The 25,687-nt window shown below is 46.3% G+C and overlaps 2 protein-coding genes across 6 annotated transcripts in view; one reads left to right on the top strand and one right to left on the bottom strand.

The window, feature by feature from the left end:
- Positions 1 to 283: 283 nt before the first annotated feature.
- Positions 284 to 8,840, top strand: LOC116102754 (NADH-cytochrome b5 reductase 2). 5 transcript variants are annotated; one of them, XM_031387779.1, is made up of 10 exons: positions 355 to 383; positions 635 to 740; positions 1,100 to 1,227; positions 1,439 to 1,511; positions 3,918 to 4,024; positions 4,717 to 4,846; positions 5,392 to 5,475; positions 6,382 to 6,467; positions 7,509 to 7,608; positions 8,412 to 8,840. In XM_031387779.1, exons 3-10 carry the CDS (start codon positions 1,150 to 1,152, stop codon positions 8,582 to 8,584), a joined length of 831 nt encoding a protein of 276 aa, XP_031243639.1. In that variant the 5' UTR covers positions 355 to 383; positions 635 to 740; positions 1,100 to 1,149; the 3' UTR covers positions 8,585 to 8,840. The 5 variants fall into 5 exon arrangements, with proteins under 5 accessions (XP_031243642.1, XP_031243639.1, XP_031243640.1 ...); XM_031387780.1 differs by lacking the exon at positions 355 to 383 and adding an exon at positions 426 to 550 and having other exon boundaries at positions 652 to 740; XM_031387781.1 differs by lacking the exon at positions 355 to 383 and adding an exon at positions 426 to 550 and having other exon boundaries at positions 635 to 720.
- A 2,112-nt stretch (positions 8,841 to 10,952) lies between these two features.
- Ppfibp2 (PPFIA binding protein 2) overlaps positions 10,953 to 25,687 on the bottom strand; it is a 159,478-nt gene continuing 144,743 nt past the window's right edge. Inside the window, 10 exon segments of the mRNA XM_031387777.1 lie at positions 10,953 to 11,291; positions 11,293 to 11,324; positions 12,507 to 12,572; positions 14,778 to 14,954; positions 16,046 to 16,234; positions 17,425 to 17,550; positions 18,765 to 18,887; positions 19,377 to 19,465; positions 19,677 to 19,788; positions 20,064 to 20,214. Coding sequence (XP_031243637.1) covers positions 11,255 to 11,291; positions 11,293 to 11,324; positions 12,507 to 12,572; positions 14,778 to 14,954; positions 16,046 to 16,234; positions 17,425 to 17,550; positions 18,765 to 18,887; positions 19,377 to 19,465; positions 19,677 to 19,788; positions 20,064 to 20,214 — 1,102 coding nt within the window. The 3' untranslated portion in view covers positions 10,953 to 11,254.

The raw sequence follows: 25,687 nt of genomic DNA, 5'->3' as shown, positions 1-25,687 counted from the left end.
AAGAGATGCAGTTTTCCTCTAGGCTATGACTCCCATTTCTTCAGTTTGCATTGTAAACAAGTTTATAGCAACCCCTTCCTTCACCTTGCCAGGATGTTAACAAGCTGGGGAGGCTGAATTCTCCTCAAGGCTGCTGGCATGCGCAGGCAGAGTCAAGATGCAGAAGGACCCCTGCATAGGGATCTTGGAGATGCGTGCCATTCCCACAGGGACAGCTGCAGAAGCACAGGGTTGGATCAGTGCCAGAGTCATGTGACACAGAAGCTTGAATCCGTCGCTATGGAGCAGGAGTCAGCTCGTCAGTGGCCACTGCCCGACGTTCCGCCGTCCCCACCATCAAAGGCACTGTTCCTCTCAAGGACAAGTTAAGCATCTCGCTCCAAGTGAGTTCTGCCGGGAAGGCGGGAAGGCGCGGGGCAGGAAGGAACCCGGGGCTGGGTGAACAGCCGCAGGAGGTTGCCTGGGCAGGATTCATGGGCGGTTTCCCAGCTGGTTGGGACAGTGGGCCTCTGGGCCAGAGTAAACTACGCAGCAGACTATTCTGGAACAGGTTGGGATGAGAACAAACTGGCCTAGTGAGGGAGCTGGGCGGAGTTGAGGGCGGTTGTAGAGAAGCCGGCCACGCCTCTTATAGGTGGATGGTTGCCTCAGTTACCTGCATCGGAAGGTGTAAGTGAGTCCCGAGCCACTCCCTGCTCCACTGCTCCAGCGGAATCCGAAGTGAGTGTGGCAATAGAGAGGTGAGCTCTGTCCCCAGCCTTGCTGTTAGCTGGTAAGGATACCACAGTCATCCCCTGGTGGCCTGTTAAAACGAATGTGATCACTCCTCCCCAGCTATTGCACCTTTGGCTGAAGCCAGAATGGAGGCAGAGGGTCAATGAGGGCCTGGAGACACTGGTACTCTGCGAAAGGTGTCAAGCCTGGTCCAAGGGGCTTCTTGGACCTGCAGCTAACCTGTCCTCGGGTCCCAGAGAGCACCTTCTGTGCTATAATACTTTTCTCTTTGCTAGTCCTTTGAGACGTAAGCTCAGCCATGCTTAGAGCTGCCTAGCCTACTATGGGTAAGATCTGAGGTCTGTATTCAATCTGTATCTACCAGGACCAAACCTGTTGCTGGGACCACCCGTGATTCTCATAGCCCTGAAGAAAATGAGCATCAAGAAGAAAGATCTTATTACCTTACAGGACCCTGAAGCCAAGTACCCGCTGCCCTTGATTGAGAAGGAGGTAGTGGGTCACTTAAACCTTCCTCTGGTTAGGTGAAAGAGGAAAATTGGGGGGTTGGGGGGAGGGCAGAGAATGTTAGCTGGGAAGTTGGGATGAACAGTCACCTCGGGACCAAATGAAGCACATTTCTAAAAATCTGGGCCACAAAGCAAAACTCCTAGAGAGCCAACTGAACCTGCCTACCTTTTTCCCCCCTTCTTTTTCTAACCAGGAAATCAACCACAACACCAGAAGGTTCCGCTTTGGACTGCCCTCACCAGACCATGTCCTAGGGCTGCCTGTAGGTGAGCAGTGCTTGGTGATATCTCCAAGTCTGGGCGTTTGAGTACTCAGCTCCTATTAGCAATGGATTCCCATTCTCGTGGGGTATGTAGGGTACACTGATATAACCCTGGACCACATGAATGGAGGGGATAGGCAGCTGGACTTGAGGACAGGGTCCCCATTGTCCCAGGTGGACTGTCACAATAGTAATAGCTTGAGGAGCACAGATAAGTCTTAAGCCTAGAGTCAGGAGGTCTAAGGTCTCATTAAAGGCTCTTGTCCATGCAGTTTAAGGCCAGTCCCTCACTGTCTCTGACCTTCCATCTTTAAAATAGTACTTCCCAGGCCTATCTGCCTACTTCGGGTATAGTGAGAGTAAAATGAATGATGGATGTAAAAATTCAGAAATTTCGTTGTGTTGTTCAGGGATGACAAGAACAGATCTTCCTTTACAGTCAATACTATACATGGGAAGTCACTAGCAATGCAAATGCCCTAATTGGATGGATTATCTGAAGGGTCCTGAGACCCACTTAAGGAGGGACTCACTGTGGAAACCAGCCACAGCTGACCTCATGAACTGCTCCACTTCCTGTTTCATCAGTAACATCTCTAGACAGCTCCTGAAATGAAAAACCTAAAGGACTGGGTTGGGCCTGAGAAGCCTTGACTCTTGTCTCCTAGAGGACAGTCTTACTGATGGCCTACTTTCAAAGAAAACCCTGACTTCGGCTCTGCCAAGTGATGAAATTATAGTATGAGGAATCCTGCTGGGGCCCTGAGCCTGCTTGCTGTCCCTCACTCCTCTGTCACTGGGCGTTCCATTCCTCTGCTTAGCCTGTCTGTCACCACCTGGGAGGCAGCATGAAAGCACAAGCCACTTGAGAAATAGAATTCGTAAAGACTTCTCTGACCTGCTCTCTCTTTAGCCCCGGTGGAAGCTGTGTGGTCAGTGGGACAAGGCAATGTAGAGCCCTCTAAGATTCTTGATAGGAAAACTGGATGCCTCACAGCTCAGCTGAGACAAAGATGGGAAGAGGTGGGACCCTGGGACCCAGGACACAGCTACACAGCTTCATTCTGTGTGGGGATGCAGTGACTGACTTTCTAGGTCCCCAGTTTCAGGTGAGCTCTCAGAAGGAAGCTGTTGCTTCAGGCCTGTGTTCTCAAGTGACTCCAGTGCCCAATCAGGTTATGTCTATAAGTTAGCCTCAAGAGACTCTGCTAAGACCCAGATTTACACTGCTTAACATTATCAACTAGTCTCTATGTCCTAAAGCAGCCCACTCCCCTTCTTCCTTTTTGTCCTCTCTCTCTCTCTCTCTCTCTCTCTCTCTCTCTCTCTCTCTCTCTCTCTCTCTCTCTCTCTCTCTCTCTCTCTCTCGTCTCTCTCTGTGTCTCTGTCTCTGTCTCTGTCTCTGTCTCTGTCTCTCTCTCTCTCTCTCTCTCTCTCTCTCTCTCTCTCTCTGTGTGTGTGTGTGTGTGTGTGTGTGTGTGTGTGTGTGTTTCGACCAGTGTTTCTAATTTCCCAGGTACACTTAGTTTCTACTTCATCTGAACCTGTCCTGGAACCTTCTTTTGCTTCTAGCTTTTAGCAATTCTTGATGCAGCTCCTCCCTTCAATACTAATTGCTTTTGTCCCTGAAGTCTGCACTTCAATCTAACCCATTATCTGCCATCAGTCTATAGTCTAAACTCATATGTCTTTTCCCTCCCCTCCAAGTCTATAGAATTCAACTCTGGACAGGCAAAGACATAGTGTAAATGTCCCCGTTGCCTCTCAGTAGAGCCAATGGCCAGACTGCACACATTATTACTTTATTTGAAATAGGACTATCCAGGTCCTGGGACCCTGCAGTATCCCTGAGGCTAAGCCCTGTTATACTCTGGAACACAGGAGGGGTACTGGTGACTCCCTCCCAGACTCCAGGTTAGGAAGAAAAACCTTCATGAAGACACTAGTTTTCTTTAACAGAAAAAAAAAATTTTTTTTAGCCAGGTGGTGGTGGCACACGCCTTTAATCCCAGCACTTGGGAGGCAGAGGCAGGCAGATTTCTGAGTTCGAGGCCAGCCTGATCTACAGAGTGAGTTCCAGGACAACTAGGGATACACAGAGAAACCCTGACTTAAAAAAAAATTCTGAGACCAGATCCCACTCTTATTTAGCCCAGGCTGTACTGCAATTTATAGCTCAGATTAGCTTTGAACTCAAGTCAATCTCTAATGCCCAAATGCTAGGATTACAGGTATGCACCACCACACCTGGCTCCTTTCTGGTATTTTTAGTGTCCATTCCCACCTTTAATTCAGTCTTACTCTAAGAGTCATAGTGTGATCATGGCTGGGCAGGTGTTATCAAAGTGAATGAGAGATTCCTGGGTCCTATTTACTATCCTCAGGCTTAACATTTGATACATTTTTGTAGGTAACTATGTCCATCTCTTGGCACAAATTAACAATGAATTGGTAATCAGGGCTTACACACCTGTTTCCAGTGACGATGATCAAGGCTTTGTGGACTTAATTATAAAGGTAAATAATGCTCATCTTACCCAGCTGTCTGGAACCCCCAGGTATCCTAAGTGTGGTTAGAGTGGAGAGCAGTGCTTTTTCTCTGGGGGGACTTATGGCCTGGACAGTGCTTTTCAATAATCTCATTTATCAGTGATGCTACACTTTATCCTGTAGTGCCTCAAAGGATAGCCGTGGTTAGTTTGTCAACTTGACACAGTCTAGAAATTACCTGAGAAGAGTCTCAATGAGGGGCTGTCTATATATACTAGGTTGGTCTGAGGAAATGTGTGTGGTGGATTATCTTGATTATATTAATTGATGTAGGAAGATCCAGCCCACTGTGGGTAACACCATTCCCTAGGCAGAGGACACTGGACTTTTAAGTGCAGAGAATGAGCTGAGCACTGCCAGGCATGCATGCATACAGTCATTTCTCTCTGTCAGAAGTGAGATGGTGAGCTGTGCCAAGTTCCTGCCTGGACTTCCCTGCAAAGATAGACATTAGCCTGGAATTATAAGCTAAAATAAACCCTTTCTCCGCTAAATTGTTATGGGATATTTTATTGTGGATACAGAAATAAAATGTTGTATTGTTGACAGTGAGTATGAAAGTATGTACTTGCATGATTTCTGATTCCAAGCGTACTTTCCAGCTGTGTGTAACTATAGCCAAAGACATGGAAGTGTAAAGGACCCATAATTGCTTTCAGATCTACTTCAAAAATGTGCACCCCAAGTATCCTGAAGGAGGAAAGATGACTCAGTACTTGGAGAACATGAAAATTGGGGATACTATCCTTTTTCGGGGGCCAACAGGGCGCCTGTTCTACAATGAGCCAGGTACCAGGTGCTGCTCAGTGGGGTCTCACGGCTGGGAGATTCCTCCTGTGGTCTTACTGTGGTCTTTCTCAGCCCTAGGGCACATGGGTTTGTACTTCCAGTCTTCAGACATTCGTTCACAGGAATGCATATATAGTGATTTCTATCTCTACTCAAACTTATTCCACATGTGTATGCTGGAATACCTTCATTACTGTTTCTGCATAGACCTATGAATGGTGGCTGCTGGTGAGCACAATTGAGGGAGTTCACACTAATCATTCACCCAGATTCTCCATTTACTCACTCATCCACCATTGTGATGGAGAGGGCTCTAAGAGGCTCCGAGTTCATTTCAGCTTGCCTGAAGAAAAGGCCCAGCTATGCTCAGCCTTGATTTCCACTCTGCACACTGGCATACCAGAGGTGGACTATGAAGCTACTGTCAGAATGGCTTGGGATGCTACAACCTCTCCTTAGCTGGATCTGCCTCCTAAAAGTCAGACATCTTTTGTAAGCTGCCAAACAAGGGCTACAGAAGTCAAAAACATTCTTTATATTTCTAGGGACCCTTTTAATCAAAGCAAACAAAACGAGTGAGCCTGAAAAAAAGCTGGTTCATCACCTGGGGATGATTGCTGGAGGCACAGGTAAGATTTTGGGGGTTTCTCTAAGACCTTTCTAACCTGGGGTCCTTTGACCCTATGAGAAGTGTTGCAAGAGATTCCTCCCCAGCTGTGGTAGTGGGAATGTGGAGTCAGATACTGAATCTGACGCCATTCCTCTGCTCCCTCTCAAGTCAAGGCTGTGTGGCCAGGCTAGGCAGGCTTTGCTCACTGGTTCCTAAATAGTGGAAGATGCAGTTCCAGCCTGACTTTTAAATCCTTTGAGAATGAACTCTCAAGGAGACATACAGGGTTAGGCACCATCACAATCTTAATACTATCATGTTCACTGGCCATGGCCTCCATGTGTGTGTGTGTGTATGTGTGTATGTGTGTATGTATGTATACATATATACATACACACATACATACATAATGCATGCCACCTGAACACCCAGGCTCAGAATCATGACTATTATTATACTATGAATTTGCTTTTTTTTTTTTTAACTAGCTCACAGAATGTTCCTTTCCTCTTGTCACAGGAAAACTTAAAAGGAGAGCAGAGCATGTGGCTCAATTGGTAGAGTATTTGCCTAGCACAGGAGGCCCTGGGTTTAATCCACAGTACCATATAAAACCAGGCATGGTGACACGGTTGTAACTCCAGTACTTGACATGATCAGAAGTTCAAGGCATTCTTTGGCTACATAGTGAGTCAAGGCCACCCTGGGATACATGAAACCCTGTCTCAAAAAGGAAAAGGGGCCTTTGACCTTCTGTTGCATTAAAAGGGAACACCAAAATCAAGGATGTTCTTCCCCACTTTGGGGCTTGGGGGGATAAAAGGGAAAATGGTAGAAAGAGAATCAATGAACATGTTAATCCACTAAAGGCCAGAAACTGGGGCGTTGAAGATGGGAGCAAACTGGCCTGCCCACTGTTTTGCAGGCATTACACCCATGCTCCAGCTGATTCGCCATATCACTAAGGACACCAGCGATGGGACCAGGATGTCTCTCCTCTTTGCCAACCAGGTCAGTTCTGCAGAGTCAGCCCAGAGTTGGCCTCGGTAGCATGGAATGTTCCAAGTCGGGCCTCTGTATGCATTCCTCCCCCGTTGCCTGAGGACATGCTGCATGGCTGCTTGGGGCTGTGGGAGGCTTTAGTGGGCCGCTGCTGGCAGCTGAAGAAGCTAAGGCCAGGCCTGACCTGCTTGTTTCCTCTTAACCCCTATCTTCCCTATAGCCCCACTCCATGCACTGAGCTTCCTCCCTAATTCCCAGTTCTCTGTTTTACTGGGTATTAAATAATGCATGTTCCTGCTAGAAATTCTAAGTTCAGAAGAATATACATGCTTTCATTTGTCTTTTTTTCCCTATATGTACTATGTATCTATACATGATATATCCTCATACACACACAATTTTTTTTTTCACTCAGTAGTATCAACATAGGCATTTTACTCTTACTAACTTTAAATATTCACACCAGAGTCAAAGTAATGTTTTACTAAATATTCATTCAGGGTCTTTCCAGATTTTGGTCATAAACAATAAGTAATTATAAGTAACTGTTAACTTTTATTTTCTGAAACAATGGCAGAAGTAGAATTACTGGACAAGAGTCATGGAGGGTTTGATGGCCCAAGCCTGGGCACTTTCTTGGAGCCTTGGCCCAATTTTCCCAGAAGCAAATGTAGATCAGCGTCCTCTTCTATCAATCGTTAGCACTGCCTTCCCTTGGCTCCTCAGAGAAGGCCAACCTGCACAAAGCCTGTGTCTTTTGGCCTGTCAGGCCTGAACCTGGACACTGGGAAATGCGTGGGGACTTTTGTATACAGTTGGTGGTCTGCGCAGCCAGTCCTTTCAGCCAAAGGGCAGCCTTGCTGTTGGTACTCCTACCCCACCCTTCAGCCCCTCCAGGGAGTAGCAGGACCATGCCTGCCCCTGCAATCTGGCAAGCTCTCAAGCTTGGACAATGGCAGTTCAGTTGTGAATGTGCAGACCCATGCATTCAGTCTAGGGGGACATACTGGCTGTTCCTAGAGGGCCTTAGTTATGTTGCTTCTTTTATAGACAGAAGAGGATATCTTATTGAGAAAGGAGCTAGAAGAAGTCGCCACGACTCATCAAAACCAGTTCAACCTGTGGTATACTCTGGACAGGCCTCCCAGTGGTATAATCCATGTTACTCTCCTTTATTCTGGGCCAGCTCCACCCTTTGACACACCTATAGACTAGTCTCTAAGTTTTGTCTGTTCTGTCTTTAAGGTTTACTCCAAAGGAGACTATGCCTGGGGGCTCTTGGCCTGTATAGGGCATACAAGAATCTGAGTGGGAGGACATTTGAGAGCAGCAGTTTTTAATGGGAGTCAAGGGCAGGTGCTAAATACCTCTTCTACATGCCACACACTGCACTGGGTATAGACTTTGAGCCACCTAGCAATTTGAACACGTATTCTCCAGTCCGCACATTGCACCTAATAAGACCACTGGCCCCTTAACCTTTTGTACCTGCTCATGGCTACTTCTCCCCTCACCACCAACCACTTCTGGACAGCAGACTTCAGATGCTGACCTTCAGTCAGTCCTGCAGTCCTTGCATCCCAGGAACCACCATGCACCTTACATCGTACATGACATATCTCCTGCTTCCCTGATCTATATCTGTAAACTGTCTAGTGGAGACTGCTGCCCAATTCCACAAATACCAGTGTGGCTTCCTCACCCCTACCTAACAGCCCCACTTTCTACTCAGTGCTTAGAGCAGAGAGACATCATCCCCAGTCTCCGAATCTAAGGCTTGAGCATGGAATTTTGGCAAAAAATGCTCTGTATGGCAGGGAACCCATAGATCTGCTTCTTGAGTCAACTATGACAACCAGTGGTGCAGACTTCTAAGCTTTTGTAGGGCAGCCTGGTCTCCAGCATCAGGCACAATGCAGAACCATGCTTCCTCCCCTTTCTGCTTCCTTTCAGGCTGGAAGTACAGCTCAGGCTTCATTAATGCTGACATGATCAAGGAGCACCTCCCTCCTCCCGGGGAGGCCACACTCATCCTGGTATGTGGCCCACCACCGCTGGTCCAGGAGGCAGCTCACCCCAGCCTGGAGCAGCTCGGCTACACCAAGGACATGATTTTTACCTACTAACACCTCCCAGGCTACTTAGTGGGTCCCTCTCTGTTTTAGAGTGAGTTTGGCTTCACCCTGTTCAAGTGGGTTATCTGTAACGTGTCTCTCCGTGGCACCCTTGGGCATGGTGTTCTTTTGGTTGTGGGCCTAAGAAGAGTTCACAGGCTGAAGACAAAAGTGATTTTTTGAGCTTCCAGGCTTGGCACCTAGGAAGGAAGCTACTTTCTCCATGACATTCTCCATGACTTAGTGGAATAAACTAGACTACTTTGCATTTAGCTCACAATGTGTGGATATGTAGAAAATACCCTGAGCAAGCCAGGACTTGCCGATGTGGGGAGGGGGTGGAAAGGAGTAGGGGTGCGACCAGAACTAGCAATATAGCAATGGTTGTGGGATTCCAGCAAGATCCAAACAGGCCACTATCATCCTGACCGCTTACAAACCTTCTTTCCATTTCTCTGCTTTGAAGGCCAAACTCACATGAGGGCAAAGGCCTTGTGTGTTCTTCCTTGCTTTGTGGGACACTTTTTTAATAAAGCTGTATGTCAGGGCAGTAAATCCACAGTAGGTGGGCTCCAGGAACCCCTTTCTTACTCCCTGCATTTTGTACAGCAGATGGAGACATTGCTGGAGATATTTATATTTTAGCATCCTCCACCTTGGCATTGTGCCGAAGTTGGCATAGTTAAGTTTCTTCATTTACCATTTCCAGAAACTGTGCTTCAAATCCCATCATTCAAACCAGATGGTTTAGGGACCGCTAGTGCCACCTGCGGTTCAAAGTGAGAATAATAGACTGCTGCTCTGCTACTTCAGGGGGTAAGCTCACCCCAACTCCATTCCTTACAATCTTCCTAATGGGCCAGAGGTTCTGTGGAGCTTTTGTTCTCTAAGTTACACAGGAGGAAACAGACAGTGTTAAGTCACGCATTTTTTCCCAGTCATTCAGACAGTGGGTAGCAGAGTTGCCTTTAAACCTGGATCTGTTTAATTCTATGTCTGTTCTCCCTTCGGAAGAACTGGCAAAGTAGCCGCAGTTTGCACACTGGCTGCTGGATTTGCTACTCAATGTGCACATGTGTGTGCGTGCAGAAGGGTGAGGGGGGTACAAGAAAAAGAAGAGAGGAGTGTGGTTCCATGAAGCTCTGCTATACCCTTGAATCTCACCCGTGGGGGGCCAAACACCATCTCAAATAGGCCTGGGAGGGATATTCCCACGTTCATCTACCCACTTGTGCTCAGTGTATTCTTGCATAATGCCCTCCTCAGGGAAAGACACAACTGCTCACTCTCTGCTACACTGCCCAGTTTGCCCTTGAACTCACTCTGTAGCTCAAGTCATCTGTGAACCCCACAATCCTCCTGCCTCAGCTTCCCAACTAATAATAACTAGGGTTACAAGTATGTGCCTCCAGGTTCAGCTGCAAAGCCTTTCACCATTGGACTCATCCCACCTCACTGGATTTTTTCCTTCCCTAGACCTTCTGGTGATTTCATTGGTCATTTGACAAAGCCTGGAGATGTTTTTGGCTTTCCTAGCTAGAGGAGGTGCCAATGACATCTGCAGGGAAGACCAAGGATAGTGGTCATTGGCAACTTGATTAAAAGCAATACACCTGAGACTCACTTAGCCCACACAACCTACAGCAGCTCAGACGGTTTATGTGGCAGGTACGTGTGCATATAGCCTTAGAGTGAACTGTGAACATCTCAGAGGCACATGATGCTGAAGGGCAGAGCTGGTTTGGAACCAGAAGAAAGAATAAAGGAAGGGAAGCAAAGACAAATCGGTGGACTCACAAAGGCTGGCAGGATGGTGGAAATGGGGCACAAAGGTGGCAAGATGGCATGCCCATCTGCGACAACAGAATTCAAAGCAGAAATGTGACAAGGTGACAGAAGTGATGAATGTTTGGAAGGGATCATCTAGGAAAGTGTGGGACCAAATATAAAACCATGGGCAGCGATCAGACAGCAAGGGTGGAACTAGAAGTCATGGCCTGGGAGGGAACTGGCTTGTCTGAGGCAGAACAGGAAAAAAAAAAAACAATAAAGTTTGAGTTTGAAGACTGTCCACTAGGGGGCAGTGATTGACCAGGCATTATTTGAGGCAGGTGAGGGGGGGGAAATGTGTGTTATGTCACCTTGGGTATCTTGGAATGTGGGTAGATGAAAGCTGTTGGGGGATCAAGAGAGGAGTCCTGGTTCTCATGCCCAGGCTCCTCTTAGTGGACATACATACTTCTATGAAGCTGCCCTAGAGGGTCCCCTGCTCCATTCCCCCAATCATTTCACTCAGCCACTGCAGAACCCACAGAACAGTTTGTACAACCTCTCCCCCCAACCCCCACCCCCGCCCCAGAGGCTTTTAAGAACTAACAGCTCATTGTCTTTGTTCTGTATTTAACACCTCACTTTCATCTCTGCAGGAGCAGTCTGCAGTTTGCATATAAAAGTACAAAAGGTAGAAAATTTGTAGTGGAAAGCAACCACTGACAACACAGAAAAGCGTGGGGACACATCCGAATACCTGTCCCACCCCTCTGTTTTCAGCACCTACATCCAAGGAGGCCAGCCCACAAGCCCCATCTAGGGTGCCAACCCCCCATTGAGGTGCCAACTCCCCATTGAGGCAAACATTCAGGCTCCACGTGTGCCCCTCTAGGCTCTCAGCCATGAAGAATGTCATCTGCAGTCATCAGCATCAGGGACAGCCAGGCGGGTCATTCAGTAGTTGGTCCTGGCTTAGTAGAGTCTGTAAGAACACAGCCAAAGGGGCAGTTTAACAGTCCATAGGCCAAGGCATCTTCACAAGAAACAGACACCGGGAGTGGCCCATATACAGCATCACTGACCTACAAAGTTATGGTATCCCAAGGAACCTGAGCACTGAGTGTTGAAGAGACAGTGATGTGAAGATAAAAATGAGGGCAAAGCTGGTATACACAAGTGTTTGCCTTTCTTGCACAATTTTTTAGGTTCGTCCCTACCACCACCACCCATACATATATACACATAAAACTAAGCCTTTCACCTTAGAGGTAAACTTACTATTTCAAGACCTCCAAATATTTGTTAAGAGATCATGGGCCAAGATTGTACAGAGATATTTCCCTGTATGAGCCAAGAGACAAAGTCTGTGTGGCACTGACACGAGGGACTCTTCTACTTTGCCTTTAGACAGTTTCCTAACTGTGGGTAGCCGTTTCTTGCTACCTCTGGCTTTCCCAGGTGATTTACATGAGGGTTATCATTGGCCCTGCTTTATTAGGGCTAAATAATATTGGGTATCTAAAAGTAACTAAGACCAGTCTCAGAAGGACAACAGCACACCTAAGCTGCTAAAGCTAGTACAAGGCAAAGAAGAAAGTGAGAATAATATACTGCTGCTCTGCTACTTCAGGGGGTAAGCTCACTCCTACCCTCCCCAAAACTTCTTTGCTTAGGACCAAGCTGCCTCCTATGGAAAGGGCGTGTTTAGTATTCTTGGGCATGGCAGGCTTTCCTAACTTGCAGGGTATATCCATGATATCAGAGGATCAATGGGAATGCATGTTCTTCTGTGCCAAGAAGGCAAAACAGTATTCACTGGGCCAGAAGTGAGTCTGAGCTTTCACCTGGCTGGATGGGTGACCTAGAACTGCTTGGGTACCATCGTATCACTACCAGCTCTGAGACCAGGGAAAGGCTCCAGCATCCTGCAGGTTTAAGCCAACTCTGCCAAAGGCCTGTGGGCCTGCATTGCCCTGCAGTGGCTCCAAGTCAGCAACAGGCCAATGGAGGAGTTCTTTGGGCTGCTGTGTGCCTCAGGGCTGGCTCAGGTTCTAATCTACTATCAAGCAGCATCATTTCCTCTCCCGTGGCCATGAACACCCCACCGCACCAAGCTCACTGGGATTTACTAGCCATGCTACAAGGAGGGGAGTTGGAATCCTACCGTGAGGCGGTGGATGTCTTGGGAGAGGAGCCCTATCTGTGTCACGGTGCCTTCGGAAGGTGCCATCTGTAAAATGGGCAGCAGCCTGGTCAGCACACAGGGGTGAAGCCCATGCTTTACAGAGACAGTGGCATGCAAAGCCCCCTCTACTCAGGTGCATCCTCTCCAGGACATTCTTCCCTGGAGGGTGGACGGCGCGCACTCTAGGCTGGTGAGACCCATGCAGTTTCAGTTCCTGCACGGCATGCACACACGCTCTGCCGAAGCCACATTCAGCACCAGCACTCAGTGTAGAGATGCAGGCCACGGGCAGAGCCCGTCAAGCAGCCTCTTGCATGTGTCCAGTGGTCCAGCTATTTCCAGAAGCAGAGAGCAAGAGAGATGAAAGCCTCCAGATTACTGGACAGGAGGGTGATTTCCAGGCACAGCACCCCAGATGTCACTGCTGAGGTGTAAGAGGGCATCTTCTGGAGGCTGAAGCCTCCTCACAGCACAGGAGTCTCCGTCTCCTGCATTCCTCCTCCCCTTCTCTGCGGTACCACTGGCCTACTCCGTCTTCTTTATCTGGAAGCTGCAGACGTGGAGGCACCAAGGGCAACCCCTTGTACGAGGAAAAACTCAGATCCACTACGGGAATGGAAGCCGAATGAGGTCACACAGATTCAGCAGCAATACAAGCCCATGCAAGGTCTCAAAACAGGTGCATGCGGCCTCCCCCCCACTGGGACATAACCAACAGGACACAAAACTTGGCCTGACCTGCTCTACAACAGCATTGGCCATTAAGTACCAGAACTAAACACTAGTGTTGCCCAACCTGGCAAGCTTGTGCCCACTTCTCTTACTACCTGGACTTCAGAGGAGGTAGCAGCCTTAAGTAACAGACCATGGCTGAGCCTTCTGTATGGATTAAGAACCTGAATCTGGCCGGGCAGTGGTGGCGCACGCCTTTAATCCCAGCACTTGGGAGGCACAGGCAGGCGGATTTCTGAGTTTGAGGCCAGCCTGGTCTACAGAGTGAGTTCCAGGACAGCCAGGGCTACACAGAGAAACCCTGTCTCGAAAAAAAACGAAAAAAAAAAAAAAAAAAAAAAAAAAAAAAAAAAAGAGAGAGAAAAAAAATCCTGAATCTGATGTAGAATCAGAATGCCATAATGGGGCCATCAGTCCTGCCCTCCCTGCCAGATGGATAAAACACTGCCGGTATTCTGTAGATGAAGCCCACTGGACCAGGAGTCCAATGTTGGCCAGTCCCAAACTGGAATTTCCTGAGCAGAAGCTCAGGCTGGCAGAGTACACATCTCTTCCTGGTCAGTCTCTGGCCAGACACAGGCCATCTGGTGAGCCCATTACCAGCTAGCCTGTGTCTAAAGCAAGAGACTAGCTCAGTTTCTACTCTTCCAGGAAACAGAAATGGGCAAGATGTGAAAAGCAGAGGCTTGCCAGAAAGGCTGCCTGTTCATCACCCCACCCTTCACTGTAAGGCTCATGCTGCTGAAATGGAAAACTAAATAGGGTCTGTGTGACAGATGTTCACCTCTAGCCAGGGTGTGTGTGATACCCTGGCTGCTTCTATGCTTCATGGAGGGAAATGAGGCTCAAGGCAATAGGGCCACAGGCATCCTGACAGATGTTCCATTCCCTTGGTTGAATCCTAAATTACAGGCCCTTAAGCAGTCTAGTGGGTATCACCCTACCTCCAGCCCCCAACAAAATTAAAAATGTTTCATACTTTCTACATAAATACTGTTTTTATTATCAGAAACAAGTGGCCACCCTATAGTAAGGTACAATCAAATTACATTGTCACTATGGCCTAAATACCCGATGTTGGCACTTTGATCTCAGCCAAGACTTTGTGGCTCACAGGCCTAAGGCACTTGAATTCTTCCCTCGACTGGAGTATAGGGGCAGTGTCTGAGAACTGAGCCTTTTGGGATTGCCCAGGGCCTGCCTCTGCTCATGTGTTTTCCAGATGAAATATGGATATTATGAATTATTAAACATCTACAAATGTCTCCAGGTGATTTCCCCTGAGTCCACATTTGGCTATAGTTCCCCAAAGTCTGTTCCTTTTGTGGCTGTGTAACTGCATATCCTGACTGTCCTTAAGGTGTGTAGTGAGACCAGCCCAAAGACACACAATTGTTTTCTGCAGATCATGCACAAGGAGGAGGGTGAAGTGCAGTTACATGGTGACACACGGTGTTACTGTGAGCTCTCTGTGCACAGAGAAGGCAGATGGCAGGGGCGTCAGCTTATCTGTCCCACCTGGTCCAGACCATCTAGTTCATGGTTATCAAGGGGACTGAGGCCCCGGTAGACACCGTAGACCCTGTGGCTGTCACTGACAGCATCTCCAGGCTCCATGGGGCAAATGTAATCTGTAGATTCATCAAACTTCTTTTTTCTCATGTTTCCAAAATGTGAAAATCCAAGTTTCCTAGGCTGAAACAGCAAATGCAAGATGATGAGAAAGAGTCCAGGGTCAGTGTCAGATGTGACTGACAGTAGTATATCTGGGTGCTAGCTCAGGAGGAAAGAAATGAAAGTGTTGTGGGAAGCAGGACTCCCAATGACATGCTCCATGCTGAAGTGAGGTCAGTAGATGAATAACCTTGAACACCGAGCTGTTCCTCGGAGGCTGTGCCTAAAACTCAGCCCTGATCCCTGCCCCCTCCCCCTTGCCCCCTTCCTCCAGCCACTTCTTATTTCCCAAGGTAGATTGAGAGGTGTCCTGGAATGCTACTGTCTGCTCTTGAGGTCAAGTGCAGGGGGCCTGTCTCACCATAGCTGCTGGTACATCTGTGAGTGAGGGGCAGCCAGAGCCACAAGAATATCCAGACCCTGGAAGAACCTGGGCTGGCCTTCTCTTTTGCCTGAGCTTCACCCATACTGCTCTGCAGGACTCCCTAAGACATAGGACTTGACCTGCATCCTTAGGGAAAGGAATGTGAGCAGGAGATATAGCTGGACCCAATGATTGCTTAGGGAGAATTCAGCTTAGCTTCTGAAGGTTACCTGTGGCCTGCAGATAGATTCAGACTGAAGATGCTGTGTGTGGCTTGGGCTAGACTTTGTAGGATTCAGAGAGGCCAGAGAACGAGAGGTGCTTAGGCCAGCTGTGTGCTGGCTCTATCCCAGAACACAGGCAGGATAAGCTGCCATGAGAGCACTCTTGGTGCTAGCAAGATGGCTGTGACCAAGACCCCAGGGCACTGTGGTACACAGATGGGCCCGACTGAGGGAACCCAGAGCCCATCTGCTTGGCAGAACTGGAGTAGAGAACAGCTTCCCAAGAAGAGCTACTTCCTGTACACACTTCCAGTGGGCGATTTTCCTGGGACTTGGGCCAAGTAGGGGATGGATCTAATAAAGATGAACAGACCTCAGGAGCAGACTCCTACAGCATAAGCCAAGCACGGCCCTCATGTAGGGCTGCACTCATTGGTTTGGCCCAGGCATCAAACTAACAGATGTTTAGCATAAGGATCAGAAGACAGGCTGCTGGGACCCGAACACAGGCTCTCACAACTCACCCGAACTTTGGCTGTGGTGGTCAGAGGTGTGTAGGCTGGTGAGGTCATTTTATCTCGCTTTTCCTGTTCAGCCTCGGGACCAATCAGGGCGTTGAACTTGGTGGTCAGATGGCGCCTGAGGAGTGTCTTCTGTGGGGGGATGTTAAGAAGCATAGCCAGGGTGTCCCCAGTAAAGCGAGGCTCCAGGATCTAAGAAGAAAACACAGACCAACTTAGCCAGTGGTTACTCTAGAAGGCACTGGGGAGCGGCAGCGGGTGGGGAAGGTAAAAACTTATTCCTCTGGGCATTGGGTGCCTCCATAACCGAGGCTGTGTTCTATGTCCTAGCCACACCATCTCCCCAGCATAAGGCCTAGCTTTGATCAGACTAGCATGCCTGTCGACCTCATGTTCACAGGCTAGCAGAGAACCAGAGCCTCTCTGATAAGGCTGCTTTCGAGTCTTCTCTGATGGCATCTAGGCCACCACCTCCACACTTCCCTTCTGGCTTTGACACTTGACAGAGCTAAGTGGTGATACAGATCATATCAGAGCAATCAGGAAATTGCATTTGGTGACCTCCCCCACTTCCCCAGCCCCCGTGTTCCTCTGGGAACAGGTGGAACTGCCTTGTTCAGAGTTGATCTCATTCAAACACCACCACCCGCCCCCCCTGCTCACTGGAATCCTCTGGACTGTAGCTGAGGGAGTCCTCATAGAAGTCATCCCAACTCTTTCTGAAAGGCACAGTAATGCTCAGCCAGAGATCTCAGGAGTACTCTGAGATTTCAAATTCTGTAAAATGGTTCAGATGAAGTACCTCATTTCTTTTTCCCACTAGAATGCCTGGTCCTTACAAAGTACGAGGCTTAGCTTTAATCATCAAGCTGGCCCAGTAGAATCATCTATAGGAAGAGTCTCAGGGAGGGGCTGCCTAGACGAGGGTGGTCTGCAGGCACGAGTGTGAGGGAGTTTTCTTAATAGGGCTAACTGAGGTGGGCTGTTCTGAATATGGCTGCCAACATTTCGTGGGGTGGCTTCTGGATGGTGTAAGAATTAAGAAGAACTGAGCAGTATGCATGTATTCATCGTCTCCTCTCAACTGCAGAGATGTGACCAGCCATCTCAAGCTCTAGCCCTATATTCTGACTGCCCTGTAGCAATGGACTGAAGCCTGTAACTGAGCTAAAACCCTTTCTCCCTTATGTTTCTTTCCTTCTTTCTTTCTTCCTTCCTTCCTTTCTTTCTTTCTCTCTTTCTTTCTTTCTTTCTTCCTTCCTTCCTTTCTTTCTTTCTTTTTTTTAAATCATAACAACATGAACAAAATTTGGAGAGAAAGGTGGTTTGGAAATACCCCAGTCTGGGCCAAGGCATGTGAGCTAGCCCAGAGAGCCACTCACAATGAGGCCACCATGGACGCCACTCCCTCGAAGGTTGGGTGCATACTCTGCCAGGTCCACAGATCGCAGCCACTCCATTACCCTGTGGTTGGACCACTGCACAACTTCTGAAGGAGAAAGGTTACTCTGTGATGGAGGAGAGTCAAAAAGTTAGGCTCTGTGTGGTCCTTTGTGGGGTCAGCACCTCTGGGGAGTCTTGCCTCAGTTGTACTACCAGAACAGCACACTCTCAGGCCTTACAACCCAAGCTATCTGGGCCACTTACCTAAGATGTGCCCAGTCCTGAAAAATCAGTATCTTATTGAATTCTGCTGAAATATCTATGCTTAACTATCTGAGTCTACCATCCTAAATTTTGGCACAAACCAATAGGCATACAGGTTTTTTTCAGTAACCTAACAGAATTTTAAAGATTCAATTATGAGCCAAGTGTTTTCTAGGTTAAAAAAAAAAAAACATTTGGCATGGGCAAATGTTTTAAGGGAAGCCACACTAAGACATTCTGTGAGAGGGCACAGCAGTATAATGTTCACTGTTGTTCTAGAGGACCCAGGTTCAGTTCCTAGCACCCATGCCAGGTAGCTCACAACCAGGCCCAAGAGATCTGATAAACTCTTCAGACCTCTGTGGGTACCCATATATGTGTGACAGATACACACACAAATAAAAAGTAAATATTTGTATAAAATATAGTAATGTCTACATACTTTCACACAGCCTTGTGGGCTTCAAAATGCTCAGCACTCACACAGAAAACATGCAAGTTATATTTGTTGAACAGCAAGGAAATAAAGACTAGACAGCAAAGGCAGATATTTAAAACTCTTAAAGAACCAGAGGTAGACCAGTTCTCCACAACAGAGGAGGTGGGACACGATCCATAGGTTCTCAGTTTGGGGTTCACTGGGAAGCCCTAAAGTTTATCGAACAGTATTATGTATATCAGCCAGTGGTCCATTTATCTACACTAGTTTCCCTCTAGTAAGGTTCTAAGTCATCTAGGTTGAAGGCTAGTTAATTTTATACCAGCAAGGAGAGTAACCCACTCTGAACTGTCCAGTCTTTTGGAACTCTGTCCCCCTCTGACTCCTGGACCTTACCGCCTCTGCCTACTTTGATACCTATATTTCCATACTATCTTTCCTTTTCTCTCTCTTTTATGTTGCATCAAATCCTTATCATTATGATGACTTAGAAAACCACCATCAGAAACAACAGAGTTACAGGCACCAGAATCTTAAGCATCATGATCTATTTTGTGATGAAAGCATCCTCATTTTCTCATGATATTCCAGGTGTCCTGACTCGGGGCCACCTGGACAGCTAGTCCACTCCCTTGCCTCATCAGCGGGCCTCCTGTGTAGGCAGTTGGGGTTGAACTTGTTGACATGTAGCACATGAATAGCACATTTGATGCTGAGATGGTGTAGTTGGCTGGTGACTTTTAAGAAGAGTAGATCATTCTGGAAAAGAAAAGTTGTTGACGAGTCAGTTTCTAAGGTAACAAAAGACCCCAGCAGTTCTTTCCTGACCAAACAGAGATATGCCTTCCACATTTCAAAAAGGTTCTCACAGACAGTTTTGCTTACCATCATGGTTTGAACATTGGCACCTGATGTGCCTTGGGTGATAACAGTACTATTTTAGGGCCTTAACAATTCAAAGAAAGGTGGGATTGGAGAGATGGCTCAGTGGTTAAGAGCCATTAACTGCTGTTCTAAAGGACCTGAGTTCAGTCCCAGCAACCACATAGTGGCTCACAGTCATCTGTAATGGGATCTAATTTCTTCTGGTGTGCATGAAGACAGAGCACTCATATACATAAAATACATGAATAAATAAATCTTTTTTAAAAAGAATTCAAAGAAAGGAGGAGATCACATTTAAAATGGCAAGCATGGGGAAACCTGGGATGAGTGCTCACTGGAAAATACTTAAGGAAAAATCCTCACCACAGTTAGGTATTGCAGCATTCGCCCATCAACTCTTGATTCATGAAACTGGTCTTTGTATTGGGGTAAGCCAATATCATCAAGCCACCCTACAAAAACAGATGCATTAGGATTCATGAGAAAATGATGTGGGTGCCAAGAGGGAAAGATGACAAATGATCATTTTGAGGCTCTTGATTTCCTTCCCCAAAAGCATTAGTAATCCATCTGTCTTTCACAAGTAGGCTGCTGTCTTCGAGGCACACATTCAATGGAAAATTCTTTTACCCTTCAGAACAATAAATATATGCCTCTCCTTACGTGTCACCCAAATGTAGTCAAGCAGCGCAGACTTTTCTTCTTGCTTGGTGTTGATAGCTTTCACTGCTAAAACCAGCTTCTTCCTATGGAGGGGGTGTTTAATTCCTAGCTCCTGAAAGCAAAAGATGAAGACCACATGTGAAGTTTTGGCAAACAACTTGGTCCTTAGAGGATGTCAGTATGCTCTCCAGGGTGGTGGTAGAGCCTGGGGTAGGTGCACAGTGCCCTGGGGTGTTAGCCCTATAGCAGAAGGCAATGGCAGCCTTCCCTGTGCACCCTCTGTGTACATGGGACAGAGGGAAGCCACCACTTATCCATACACTAGTCCCCAAGCTCTGTTCTGGGGGGAAAAAACGGGGACATCTGCTCCTCATATTCAGTCCTTACCTTTTCCATGTCCTGAGGGGTAGCTGTCAGTAGTGTGTGGCCAGATGTCACCCACTGTCTGGCAAAGATCACATACTGAGCCAGGCCAAAATCCTCCAGCCATGTACATACACGTTCTGTGCTCCACTGGGCAAAGGGGGCATTGGCATCACTGGAAGCAAAGGAAGAGCATACTTCTGTTATAAGGTACCCAGGGCTTTGCATAGCACAAAGCCTCAGCTTAAAAAAAAAAAAAATCTTTTAAAAGAACCAACAAGGTGAATGGCACTGTAATACAGCCCACTGATGTTTGTGAGGCTCTAAAGCAACCTTAATAGCAGGTTTTATGTTTCAGCTGCAGCTTTTCTGAGCACAGGGCAGCCTCCATGATCCTCAGGAGACTCTTTAGTGTACATAGGTCTAGAAACACAGTATGAACACCTATTATCAAACCATTTTGTCCATAAGACTCAGCAGTATTTGGGAAATGCTTGGGAAACTAGGAAAAGACAGTCAGTCCATTCTCTAACAGGAAAAGAGGAAAGCTAGAAGCCAAAGCTCTTCTAAATAAACTAGGGGCATCTCCGTTATAATCAGCAGAAAGGAGCATTGTTTATGTCCTCTCTCTCTCTCTCTCTCTCTCTCCCTCTCTCTCTCTCTGTGTGTGTGTGTGTGTGTGTGTGTGTGTGTGTGTGTGGCACTATCAGTACTTATTATTAATAAGCCTGGTAGAAAGATATACCCAGGTGTGGACAGATAAGACAGTATAGCTTTTTTAAAGTAGAAATAAAGAACCCAATTCTTCTCAGATGATATGATTTCCTACTTAGAAACCCACAAGAGCTAAATTACTGGAAGAGGGAGAATGAATGTATACATAGGAAAACAAATGCATATGTTTATACATATGGAATGAACATTACATGCAAATGTCAATTTTCTACATATTATCCATGCAGATCAATAGCTTTTATTAAAACAATAAAAAACATCCCCCCCAAACCAACTGCAATTATAACCTCTCTAGGAGCTGCACATAGACGATCTCTGGCTGTGTTGAGGACAGGGAGGGGGTGCACCAAGGGTGACTTGATGTAGCTGTAACACTCAACTGAGCACATAAAAAAGAAGACATGAATAAATGAAGAGCGAGGTCATGTTCCTAGGCAGGACACCAGGTATTAAAAACCATCCATTCTTAAGGACATAAATTTTTCATTTGAAGCATGAATGCAATGGTACATTTGAAATTCCACCCGAGTCATGGGGGGAAAGTGTACAAAACAACTTCATACTCAGTTTTAAATATACATAGGGATTTATAGATCTACAAGACAAGCTAGTCAGAGAGCTTCCCTTCTAGCAAAATACTGTTCTCCCCGGGTACTCATGGAGGATGGATTCCAGAAGTACCGTTCTCCCCGGGTACTCATGGAGGATGGATTCCAGGAGGGTGTTGCAGCCCCAGATAGAAAATCTAGTGTTTACATAGAACTTACACATCCTCCCAAACACTAAATCATGCCCAGATTACTTACCACACCTAATGCAACACAAACAGCACGTGCGGATATTACATTTTATTCTTTTAGAGAGTGACAAGGGAAAAGACCATGTAGATTCAGTATCGTCTGTGTAACCATTGTAGACTACCTACATTGGCTAGCCAGAAATCCTAGTTCTTCTGCACCCCGAGGGCCAGCTGCACTCCTAACATACAGAAATGATTTTAAGAACTTGCTGAATGACTGGCTAAATAGGGGAATCCTTAAAGGTTCAGAAAAGAAGCCAGCACTCTAGAATAAATACTCAGAGAGGTACTGAATGCTCCTAGGCTAGAGCTTAGGTTTCAGCAGGGCTCAAAAAGGTAAAGATTCAGGTTTTATAAGACTAGAATTTATACAAGTTGGGTACCCTCTGTATAGAAAATATAAATTTTTTTTTTTTTGAGACAGGTTTTCTCTGTGTAGCTCTGGCTGTCCTGGAACTCACTCTGTAGACCAGGCTGGCCTCGAACTCAGAAATCCGCCTGCCTCTGCCTCCCAAGTGCTGGGATTAAAAGTGTGCGCCACCACCGCCTGGCTTGAAAATATAAAATTTCAATAAAGACTTGGGAAATATTTAGAATGAGAAAACACTGTAAAAAAAATTACAAATTTAACATGAAATCCCTGCACAAAATTCTAAAAATTTTTAATCTCAATTTCCAGATATAGCTCTGTAGCAGTTTTTACCCTCACATTTCAGGTGTGTGCTCTGACCATAGCTCTGTAATACTTTCTATGAGAATAGAACTTTACTAAGTCTAGTTTCTAGCTTGATTGATAATACTTACATATTTTTAGCTTATTTTTGAGACAGGGCCTAATGCAACTACAGACTCAATGGGTAGCTAAGGGTGACCTTGAACTTCTGAACCTTCTGCCTTCTCCAACTCAGACATGATGGGCTTACATCATGATGTGTACCACCATGCCCACTTTGTCAGTGCTGGTTACGGAACTCAGGACTTCATGTATGCTGAGCAAGTGCTCTATAGCAGAGCTACATCACCAGCCCTAAGTTTTTATTATAAGAACTAATAAAACAGTATCAGCCCCAAAATTGACAACTGGCACTGTCATCTGTGTTCTCAGAATCATTGGTGCCATTTCAGAAAATTTCAATTAAGTAACATGTGAGTGATAACACTATACAGCTCAGGTTCTCCAGAGTGGTGGCCAATCCACCCCTTAAATGGGGTGTTGTCTGTACCTTTCTGGCAGGAGCATCAGACTTTGTTGATGTCAGAACAGTGTATAAAGTAAGCAAAAAATGACAGCCTTTTCATAGTGAGCTCATGTGACTCACTTCATGTATAAACTTTTTCTTCACCACTTCTAAATGAAGTGTATCTCCTGCCTTTACTGCCTTTGATGTGATCTAGCATGTTGGCTTATAAGTTGTTTGGTTTTATTTTAGTATTTTGTGTTTTGAGATAAGGCCTAATCCTGTGCTTCATGCTGGCCTTGAATTCTTGGCAATATACCTTTCAAATGCTGGCATTATAAACATAAAACACCATACCTAGCTTTTTGTTTCTTTTGCATGTGTATGTGTGCATACGTGTGTGTGTGTGTGTTGCACTCATGTGTGGGCATATACATGTGTATGCACTGTGTATATGGAACCCAAAAGTCAATACCAGGTGTCTCTTATCTTTCTCCACCTTATATTCAGTCAGAGCCTTTCACTGAATTCTGAGCTCACTAAACGACTAGACTGACTGGCCACCAAACTCCAAGGAAGCACATGCTGCTATTCTCCTCACTCTAGCACTGGGGTTACAAGCAGATGTGTGCACCACACATGGCTTTTACCAGGCTAAAGGGATCTCAACTCAAGTCCCCATGGCAGGCACTTTACTGGCTAAGCTACATTCTCAGCCCTCATTTAATTCTTTTTTTATATAAAAACAATGTATTTTATTTTATATTTACTTATAGAATGAGGAAAATAATCAGAATATATAACAGGAGGACGGTTGTTTTCTAAGGGAGGGTAGTGCATGCTTCTGAGGTCATAAGTTGAAAGCTCTTGTCCTATGGACAGTTCAAGACAACCCAGATGCAGCTGTGTCTTTATCTTTAGGATCTTCCCACTCACGTCTTTGTCCACCTCCTGCCCACCCACCCTTCTTGCTCCTACAGTACCAGAGCCAGCCCCTCTACATCTACCTAGATCCTGTTCCCCCATAAAGAAACAGTAAAGTCAATGAGACTCATTATCTATAAATATAAAAACTTCACTTGTCAAAGTGTCACTAAAAAGGTAAAATTCTGGCATGAGCCCCAAACTGTCTTAACATAATTATCGGACATGGCTTAAGCTTAATATGCAGAGTGGATAGAAATCTGTAACGGAGATATTAATTGAAACCGACCCACATACAGAAAATCTACAAACTAAACCCATAAATGTGAAACTTAAACTGACAAAAACTGTAAATTTGCAGAAGTCTGTGAAAGTAGAGAAAATTAAACAGAGAATAAACCTGAATACATAATTTTGATAAGGCTGTGGTGGCAACAGACTCTCTGTACAGTGTGCTCCGGGATATAAAGCAGTAAGACTTTACCTAGGGCAATGAAACAATAAGCTTTGTTTCCCCATGATCTGAATTTACCTGTGAAATATTTTTAAAATGCAAAATATATAGTTTTCACTGGAAAAAGAATTGGGGCTGGTAGCTTTCAGGAACCAGGCACTTTCCCCACAAGAATATTAGTGGCAAGTTTTTATAAAAGGTTATGTATTAAATATCTATGAATTACATGCCAGAGGTCACTGGCATGTCATTACATTCTCCTTAAGGGTAAGACCAGTCTTTGTCCCCAGGAAAGCTTCATGTTTGTTAGCACAGGCATTAGGGATAAACACAGCAAGCTCACCAGGACCCTCTCATTATTCATCAGCTGACATCATGGTCAAGAAAACACAAAGACGCTGGGCAGTGGTGGCGCACGCCTTTAATCCCAGCACTTGGGAGGCAGAGGCAGGCGGATTTCTGAGTTCCAGGCCAGCCTGGTCTACAGAGTGAGTTCCAGGACAGTCAGGGCTATACAGAGAAACCCTGTCTCAAAACACCACCTCCTCCCCTCAAAAAAAGAGGAAGCACAAAGATAGTCCAGCAAACTGGCCTTTGGTGCTGCAGGAGCGCCTTCCTTAGGCAGAGGGAGTGTCTGACATTACTGCCCCAGGCCCTGCAGTGGCAGGAGCTCAGTGAACTGGCTAGGAACTTGCCTGCTGGTCTTGGAAATGTTCTTTTCTCCTCTAAACTCAAGCCCTAAAGACACAGCCAGAACTGGACCAAAGACCGATCACTGGAGTTTACTGTACCTTTTACATTCTCATCTCTGAGAACCCAGAAACAAAATGCCTAAATTTAAGAAAAATTGCTGGGTAAATAACAGTATCTAATTATGGAATATACAGGTAAGCTTTCTTTGGCTCCAAATTGATGGACACCTTTTTAGTTGTGCCCTTAAATTCCCTACCCACCACCCCAAAGCTGGTATTTACTGAGGATATAGATCCAAGGTTAGAAGATCAACCCTACTTTCCACCTTTCACCATGGATTATAATATAATACAGGTGTGAGGATATCCAACGGAGCAGAGGTCCTGTCTCAAACTAGGAAGATCTGACAAAGTCTTACAATCTGGGGTGGCAGTAAGTTAAGAACGCCTTCCTCAGGGCGTGGGAGAGAAAAGAACACTGCAAGTCTGGGACAGAGCACGGTTCAGGCAATGCTCTTTGCTCTCAGGTGGAAAACGGGGTTTCATCTGAGAACTAGTATTTGCACTGTGAGTATAAGGGCAAACAAGAGAACTCAATTCTCTTTGGTTAAAGTTTTAAGGAGCACATTCCACCCAAGGCTGGCTCTGCACATTGGGCTTCCAGAGATTGAGCTGGAGGTGCCATGTCACAAGGGCTGCTGATATGGGAAGGGGTCTCACACACATAAGCAAGGATCTACAAATGCAGGTTTTTGGGAGACAGCTTCTCAGAACAGGGAAAAGAACGGGATAAGAAGAGACACAGGAGAGTATCCATTAGGAATACCTCCAAACGGACTTGCTGTTTTGTGTATGTTTATTAAAGC

This window comes from Mastomys coucha, unplaced genomic scaffold (genome assembly GCF_008632895.1).
Source record: "Mastomys coucha isolate ucsf_1 unplaced genomic scaffold, UCSF_Mcou_1 pScaffold21, whole genome shotgun sequence".
Lineage (NCBI taxonomy): Eukaryota > Metazoa > Chordata > Mammalia > Rodentia > Muridae > Mastomys > Mastomys coucha.
Note: the sequence above shows the minus strand (reverse complement) of the source record. Positions and strands in the feature narration are given on the sequence as shown.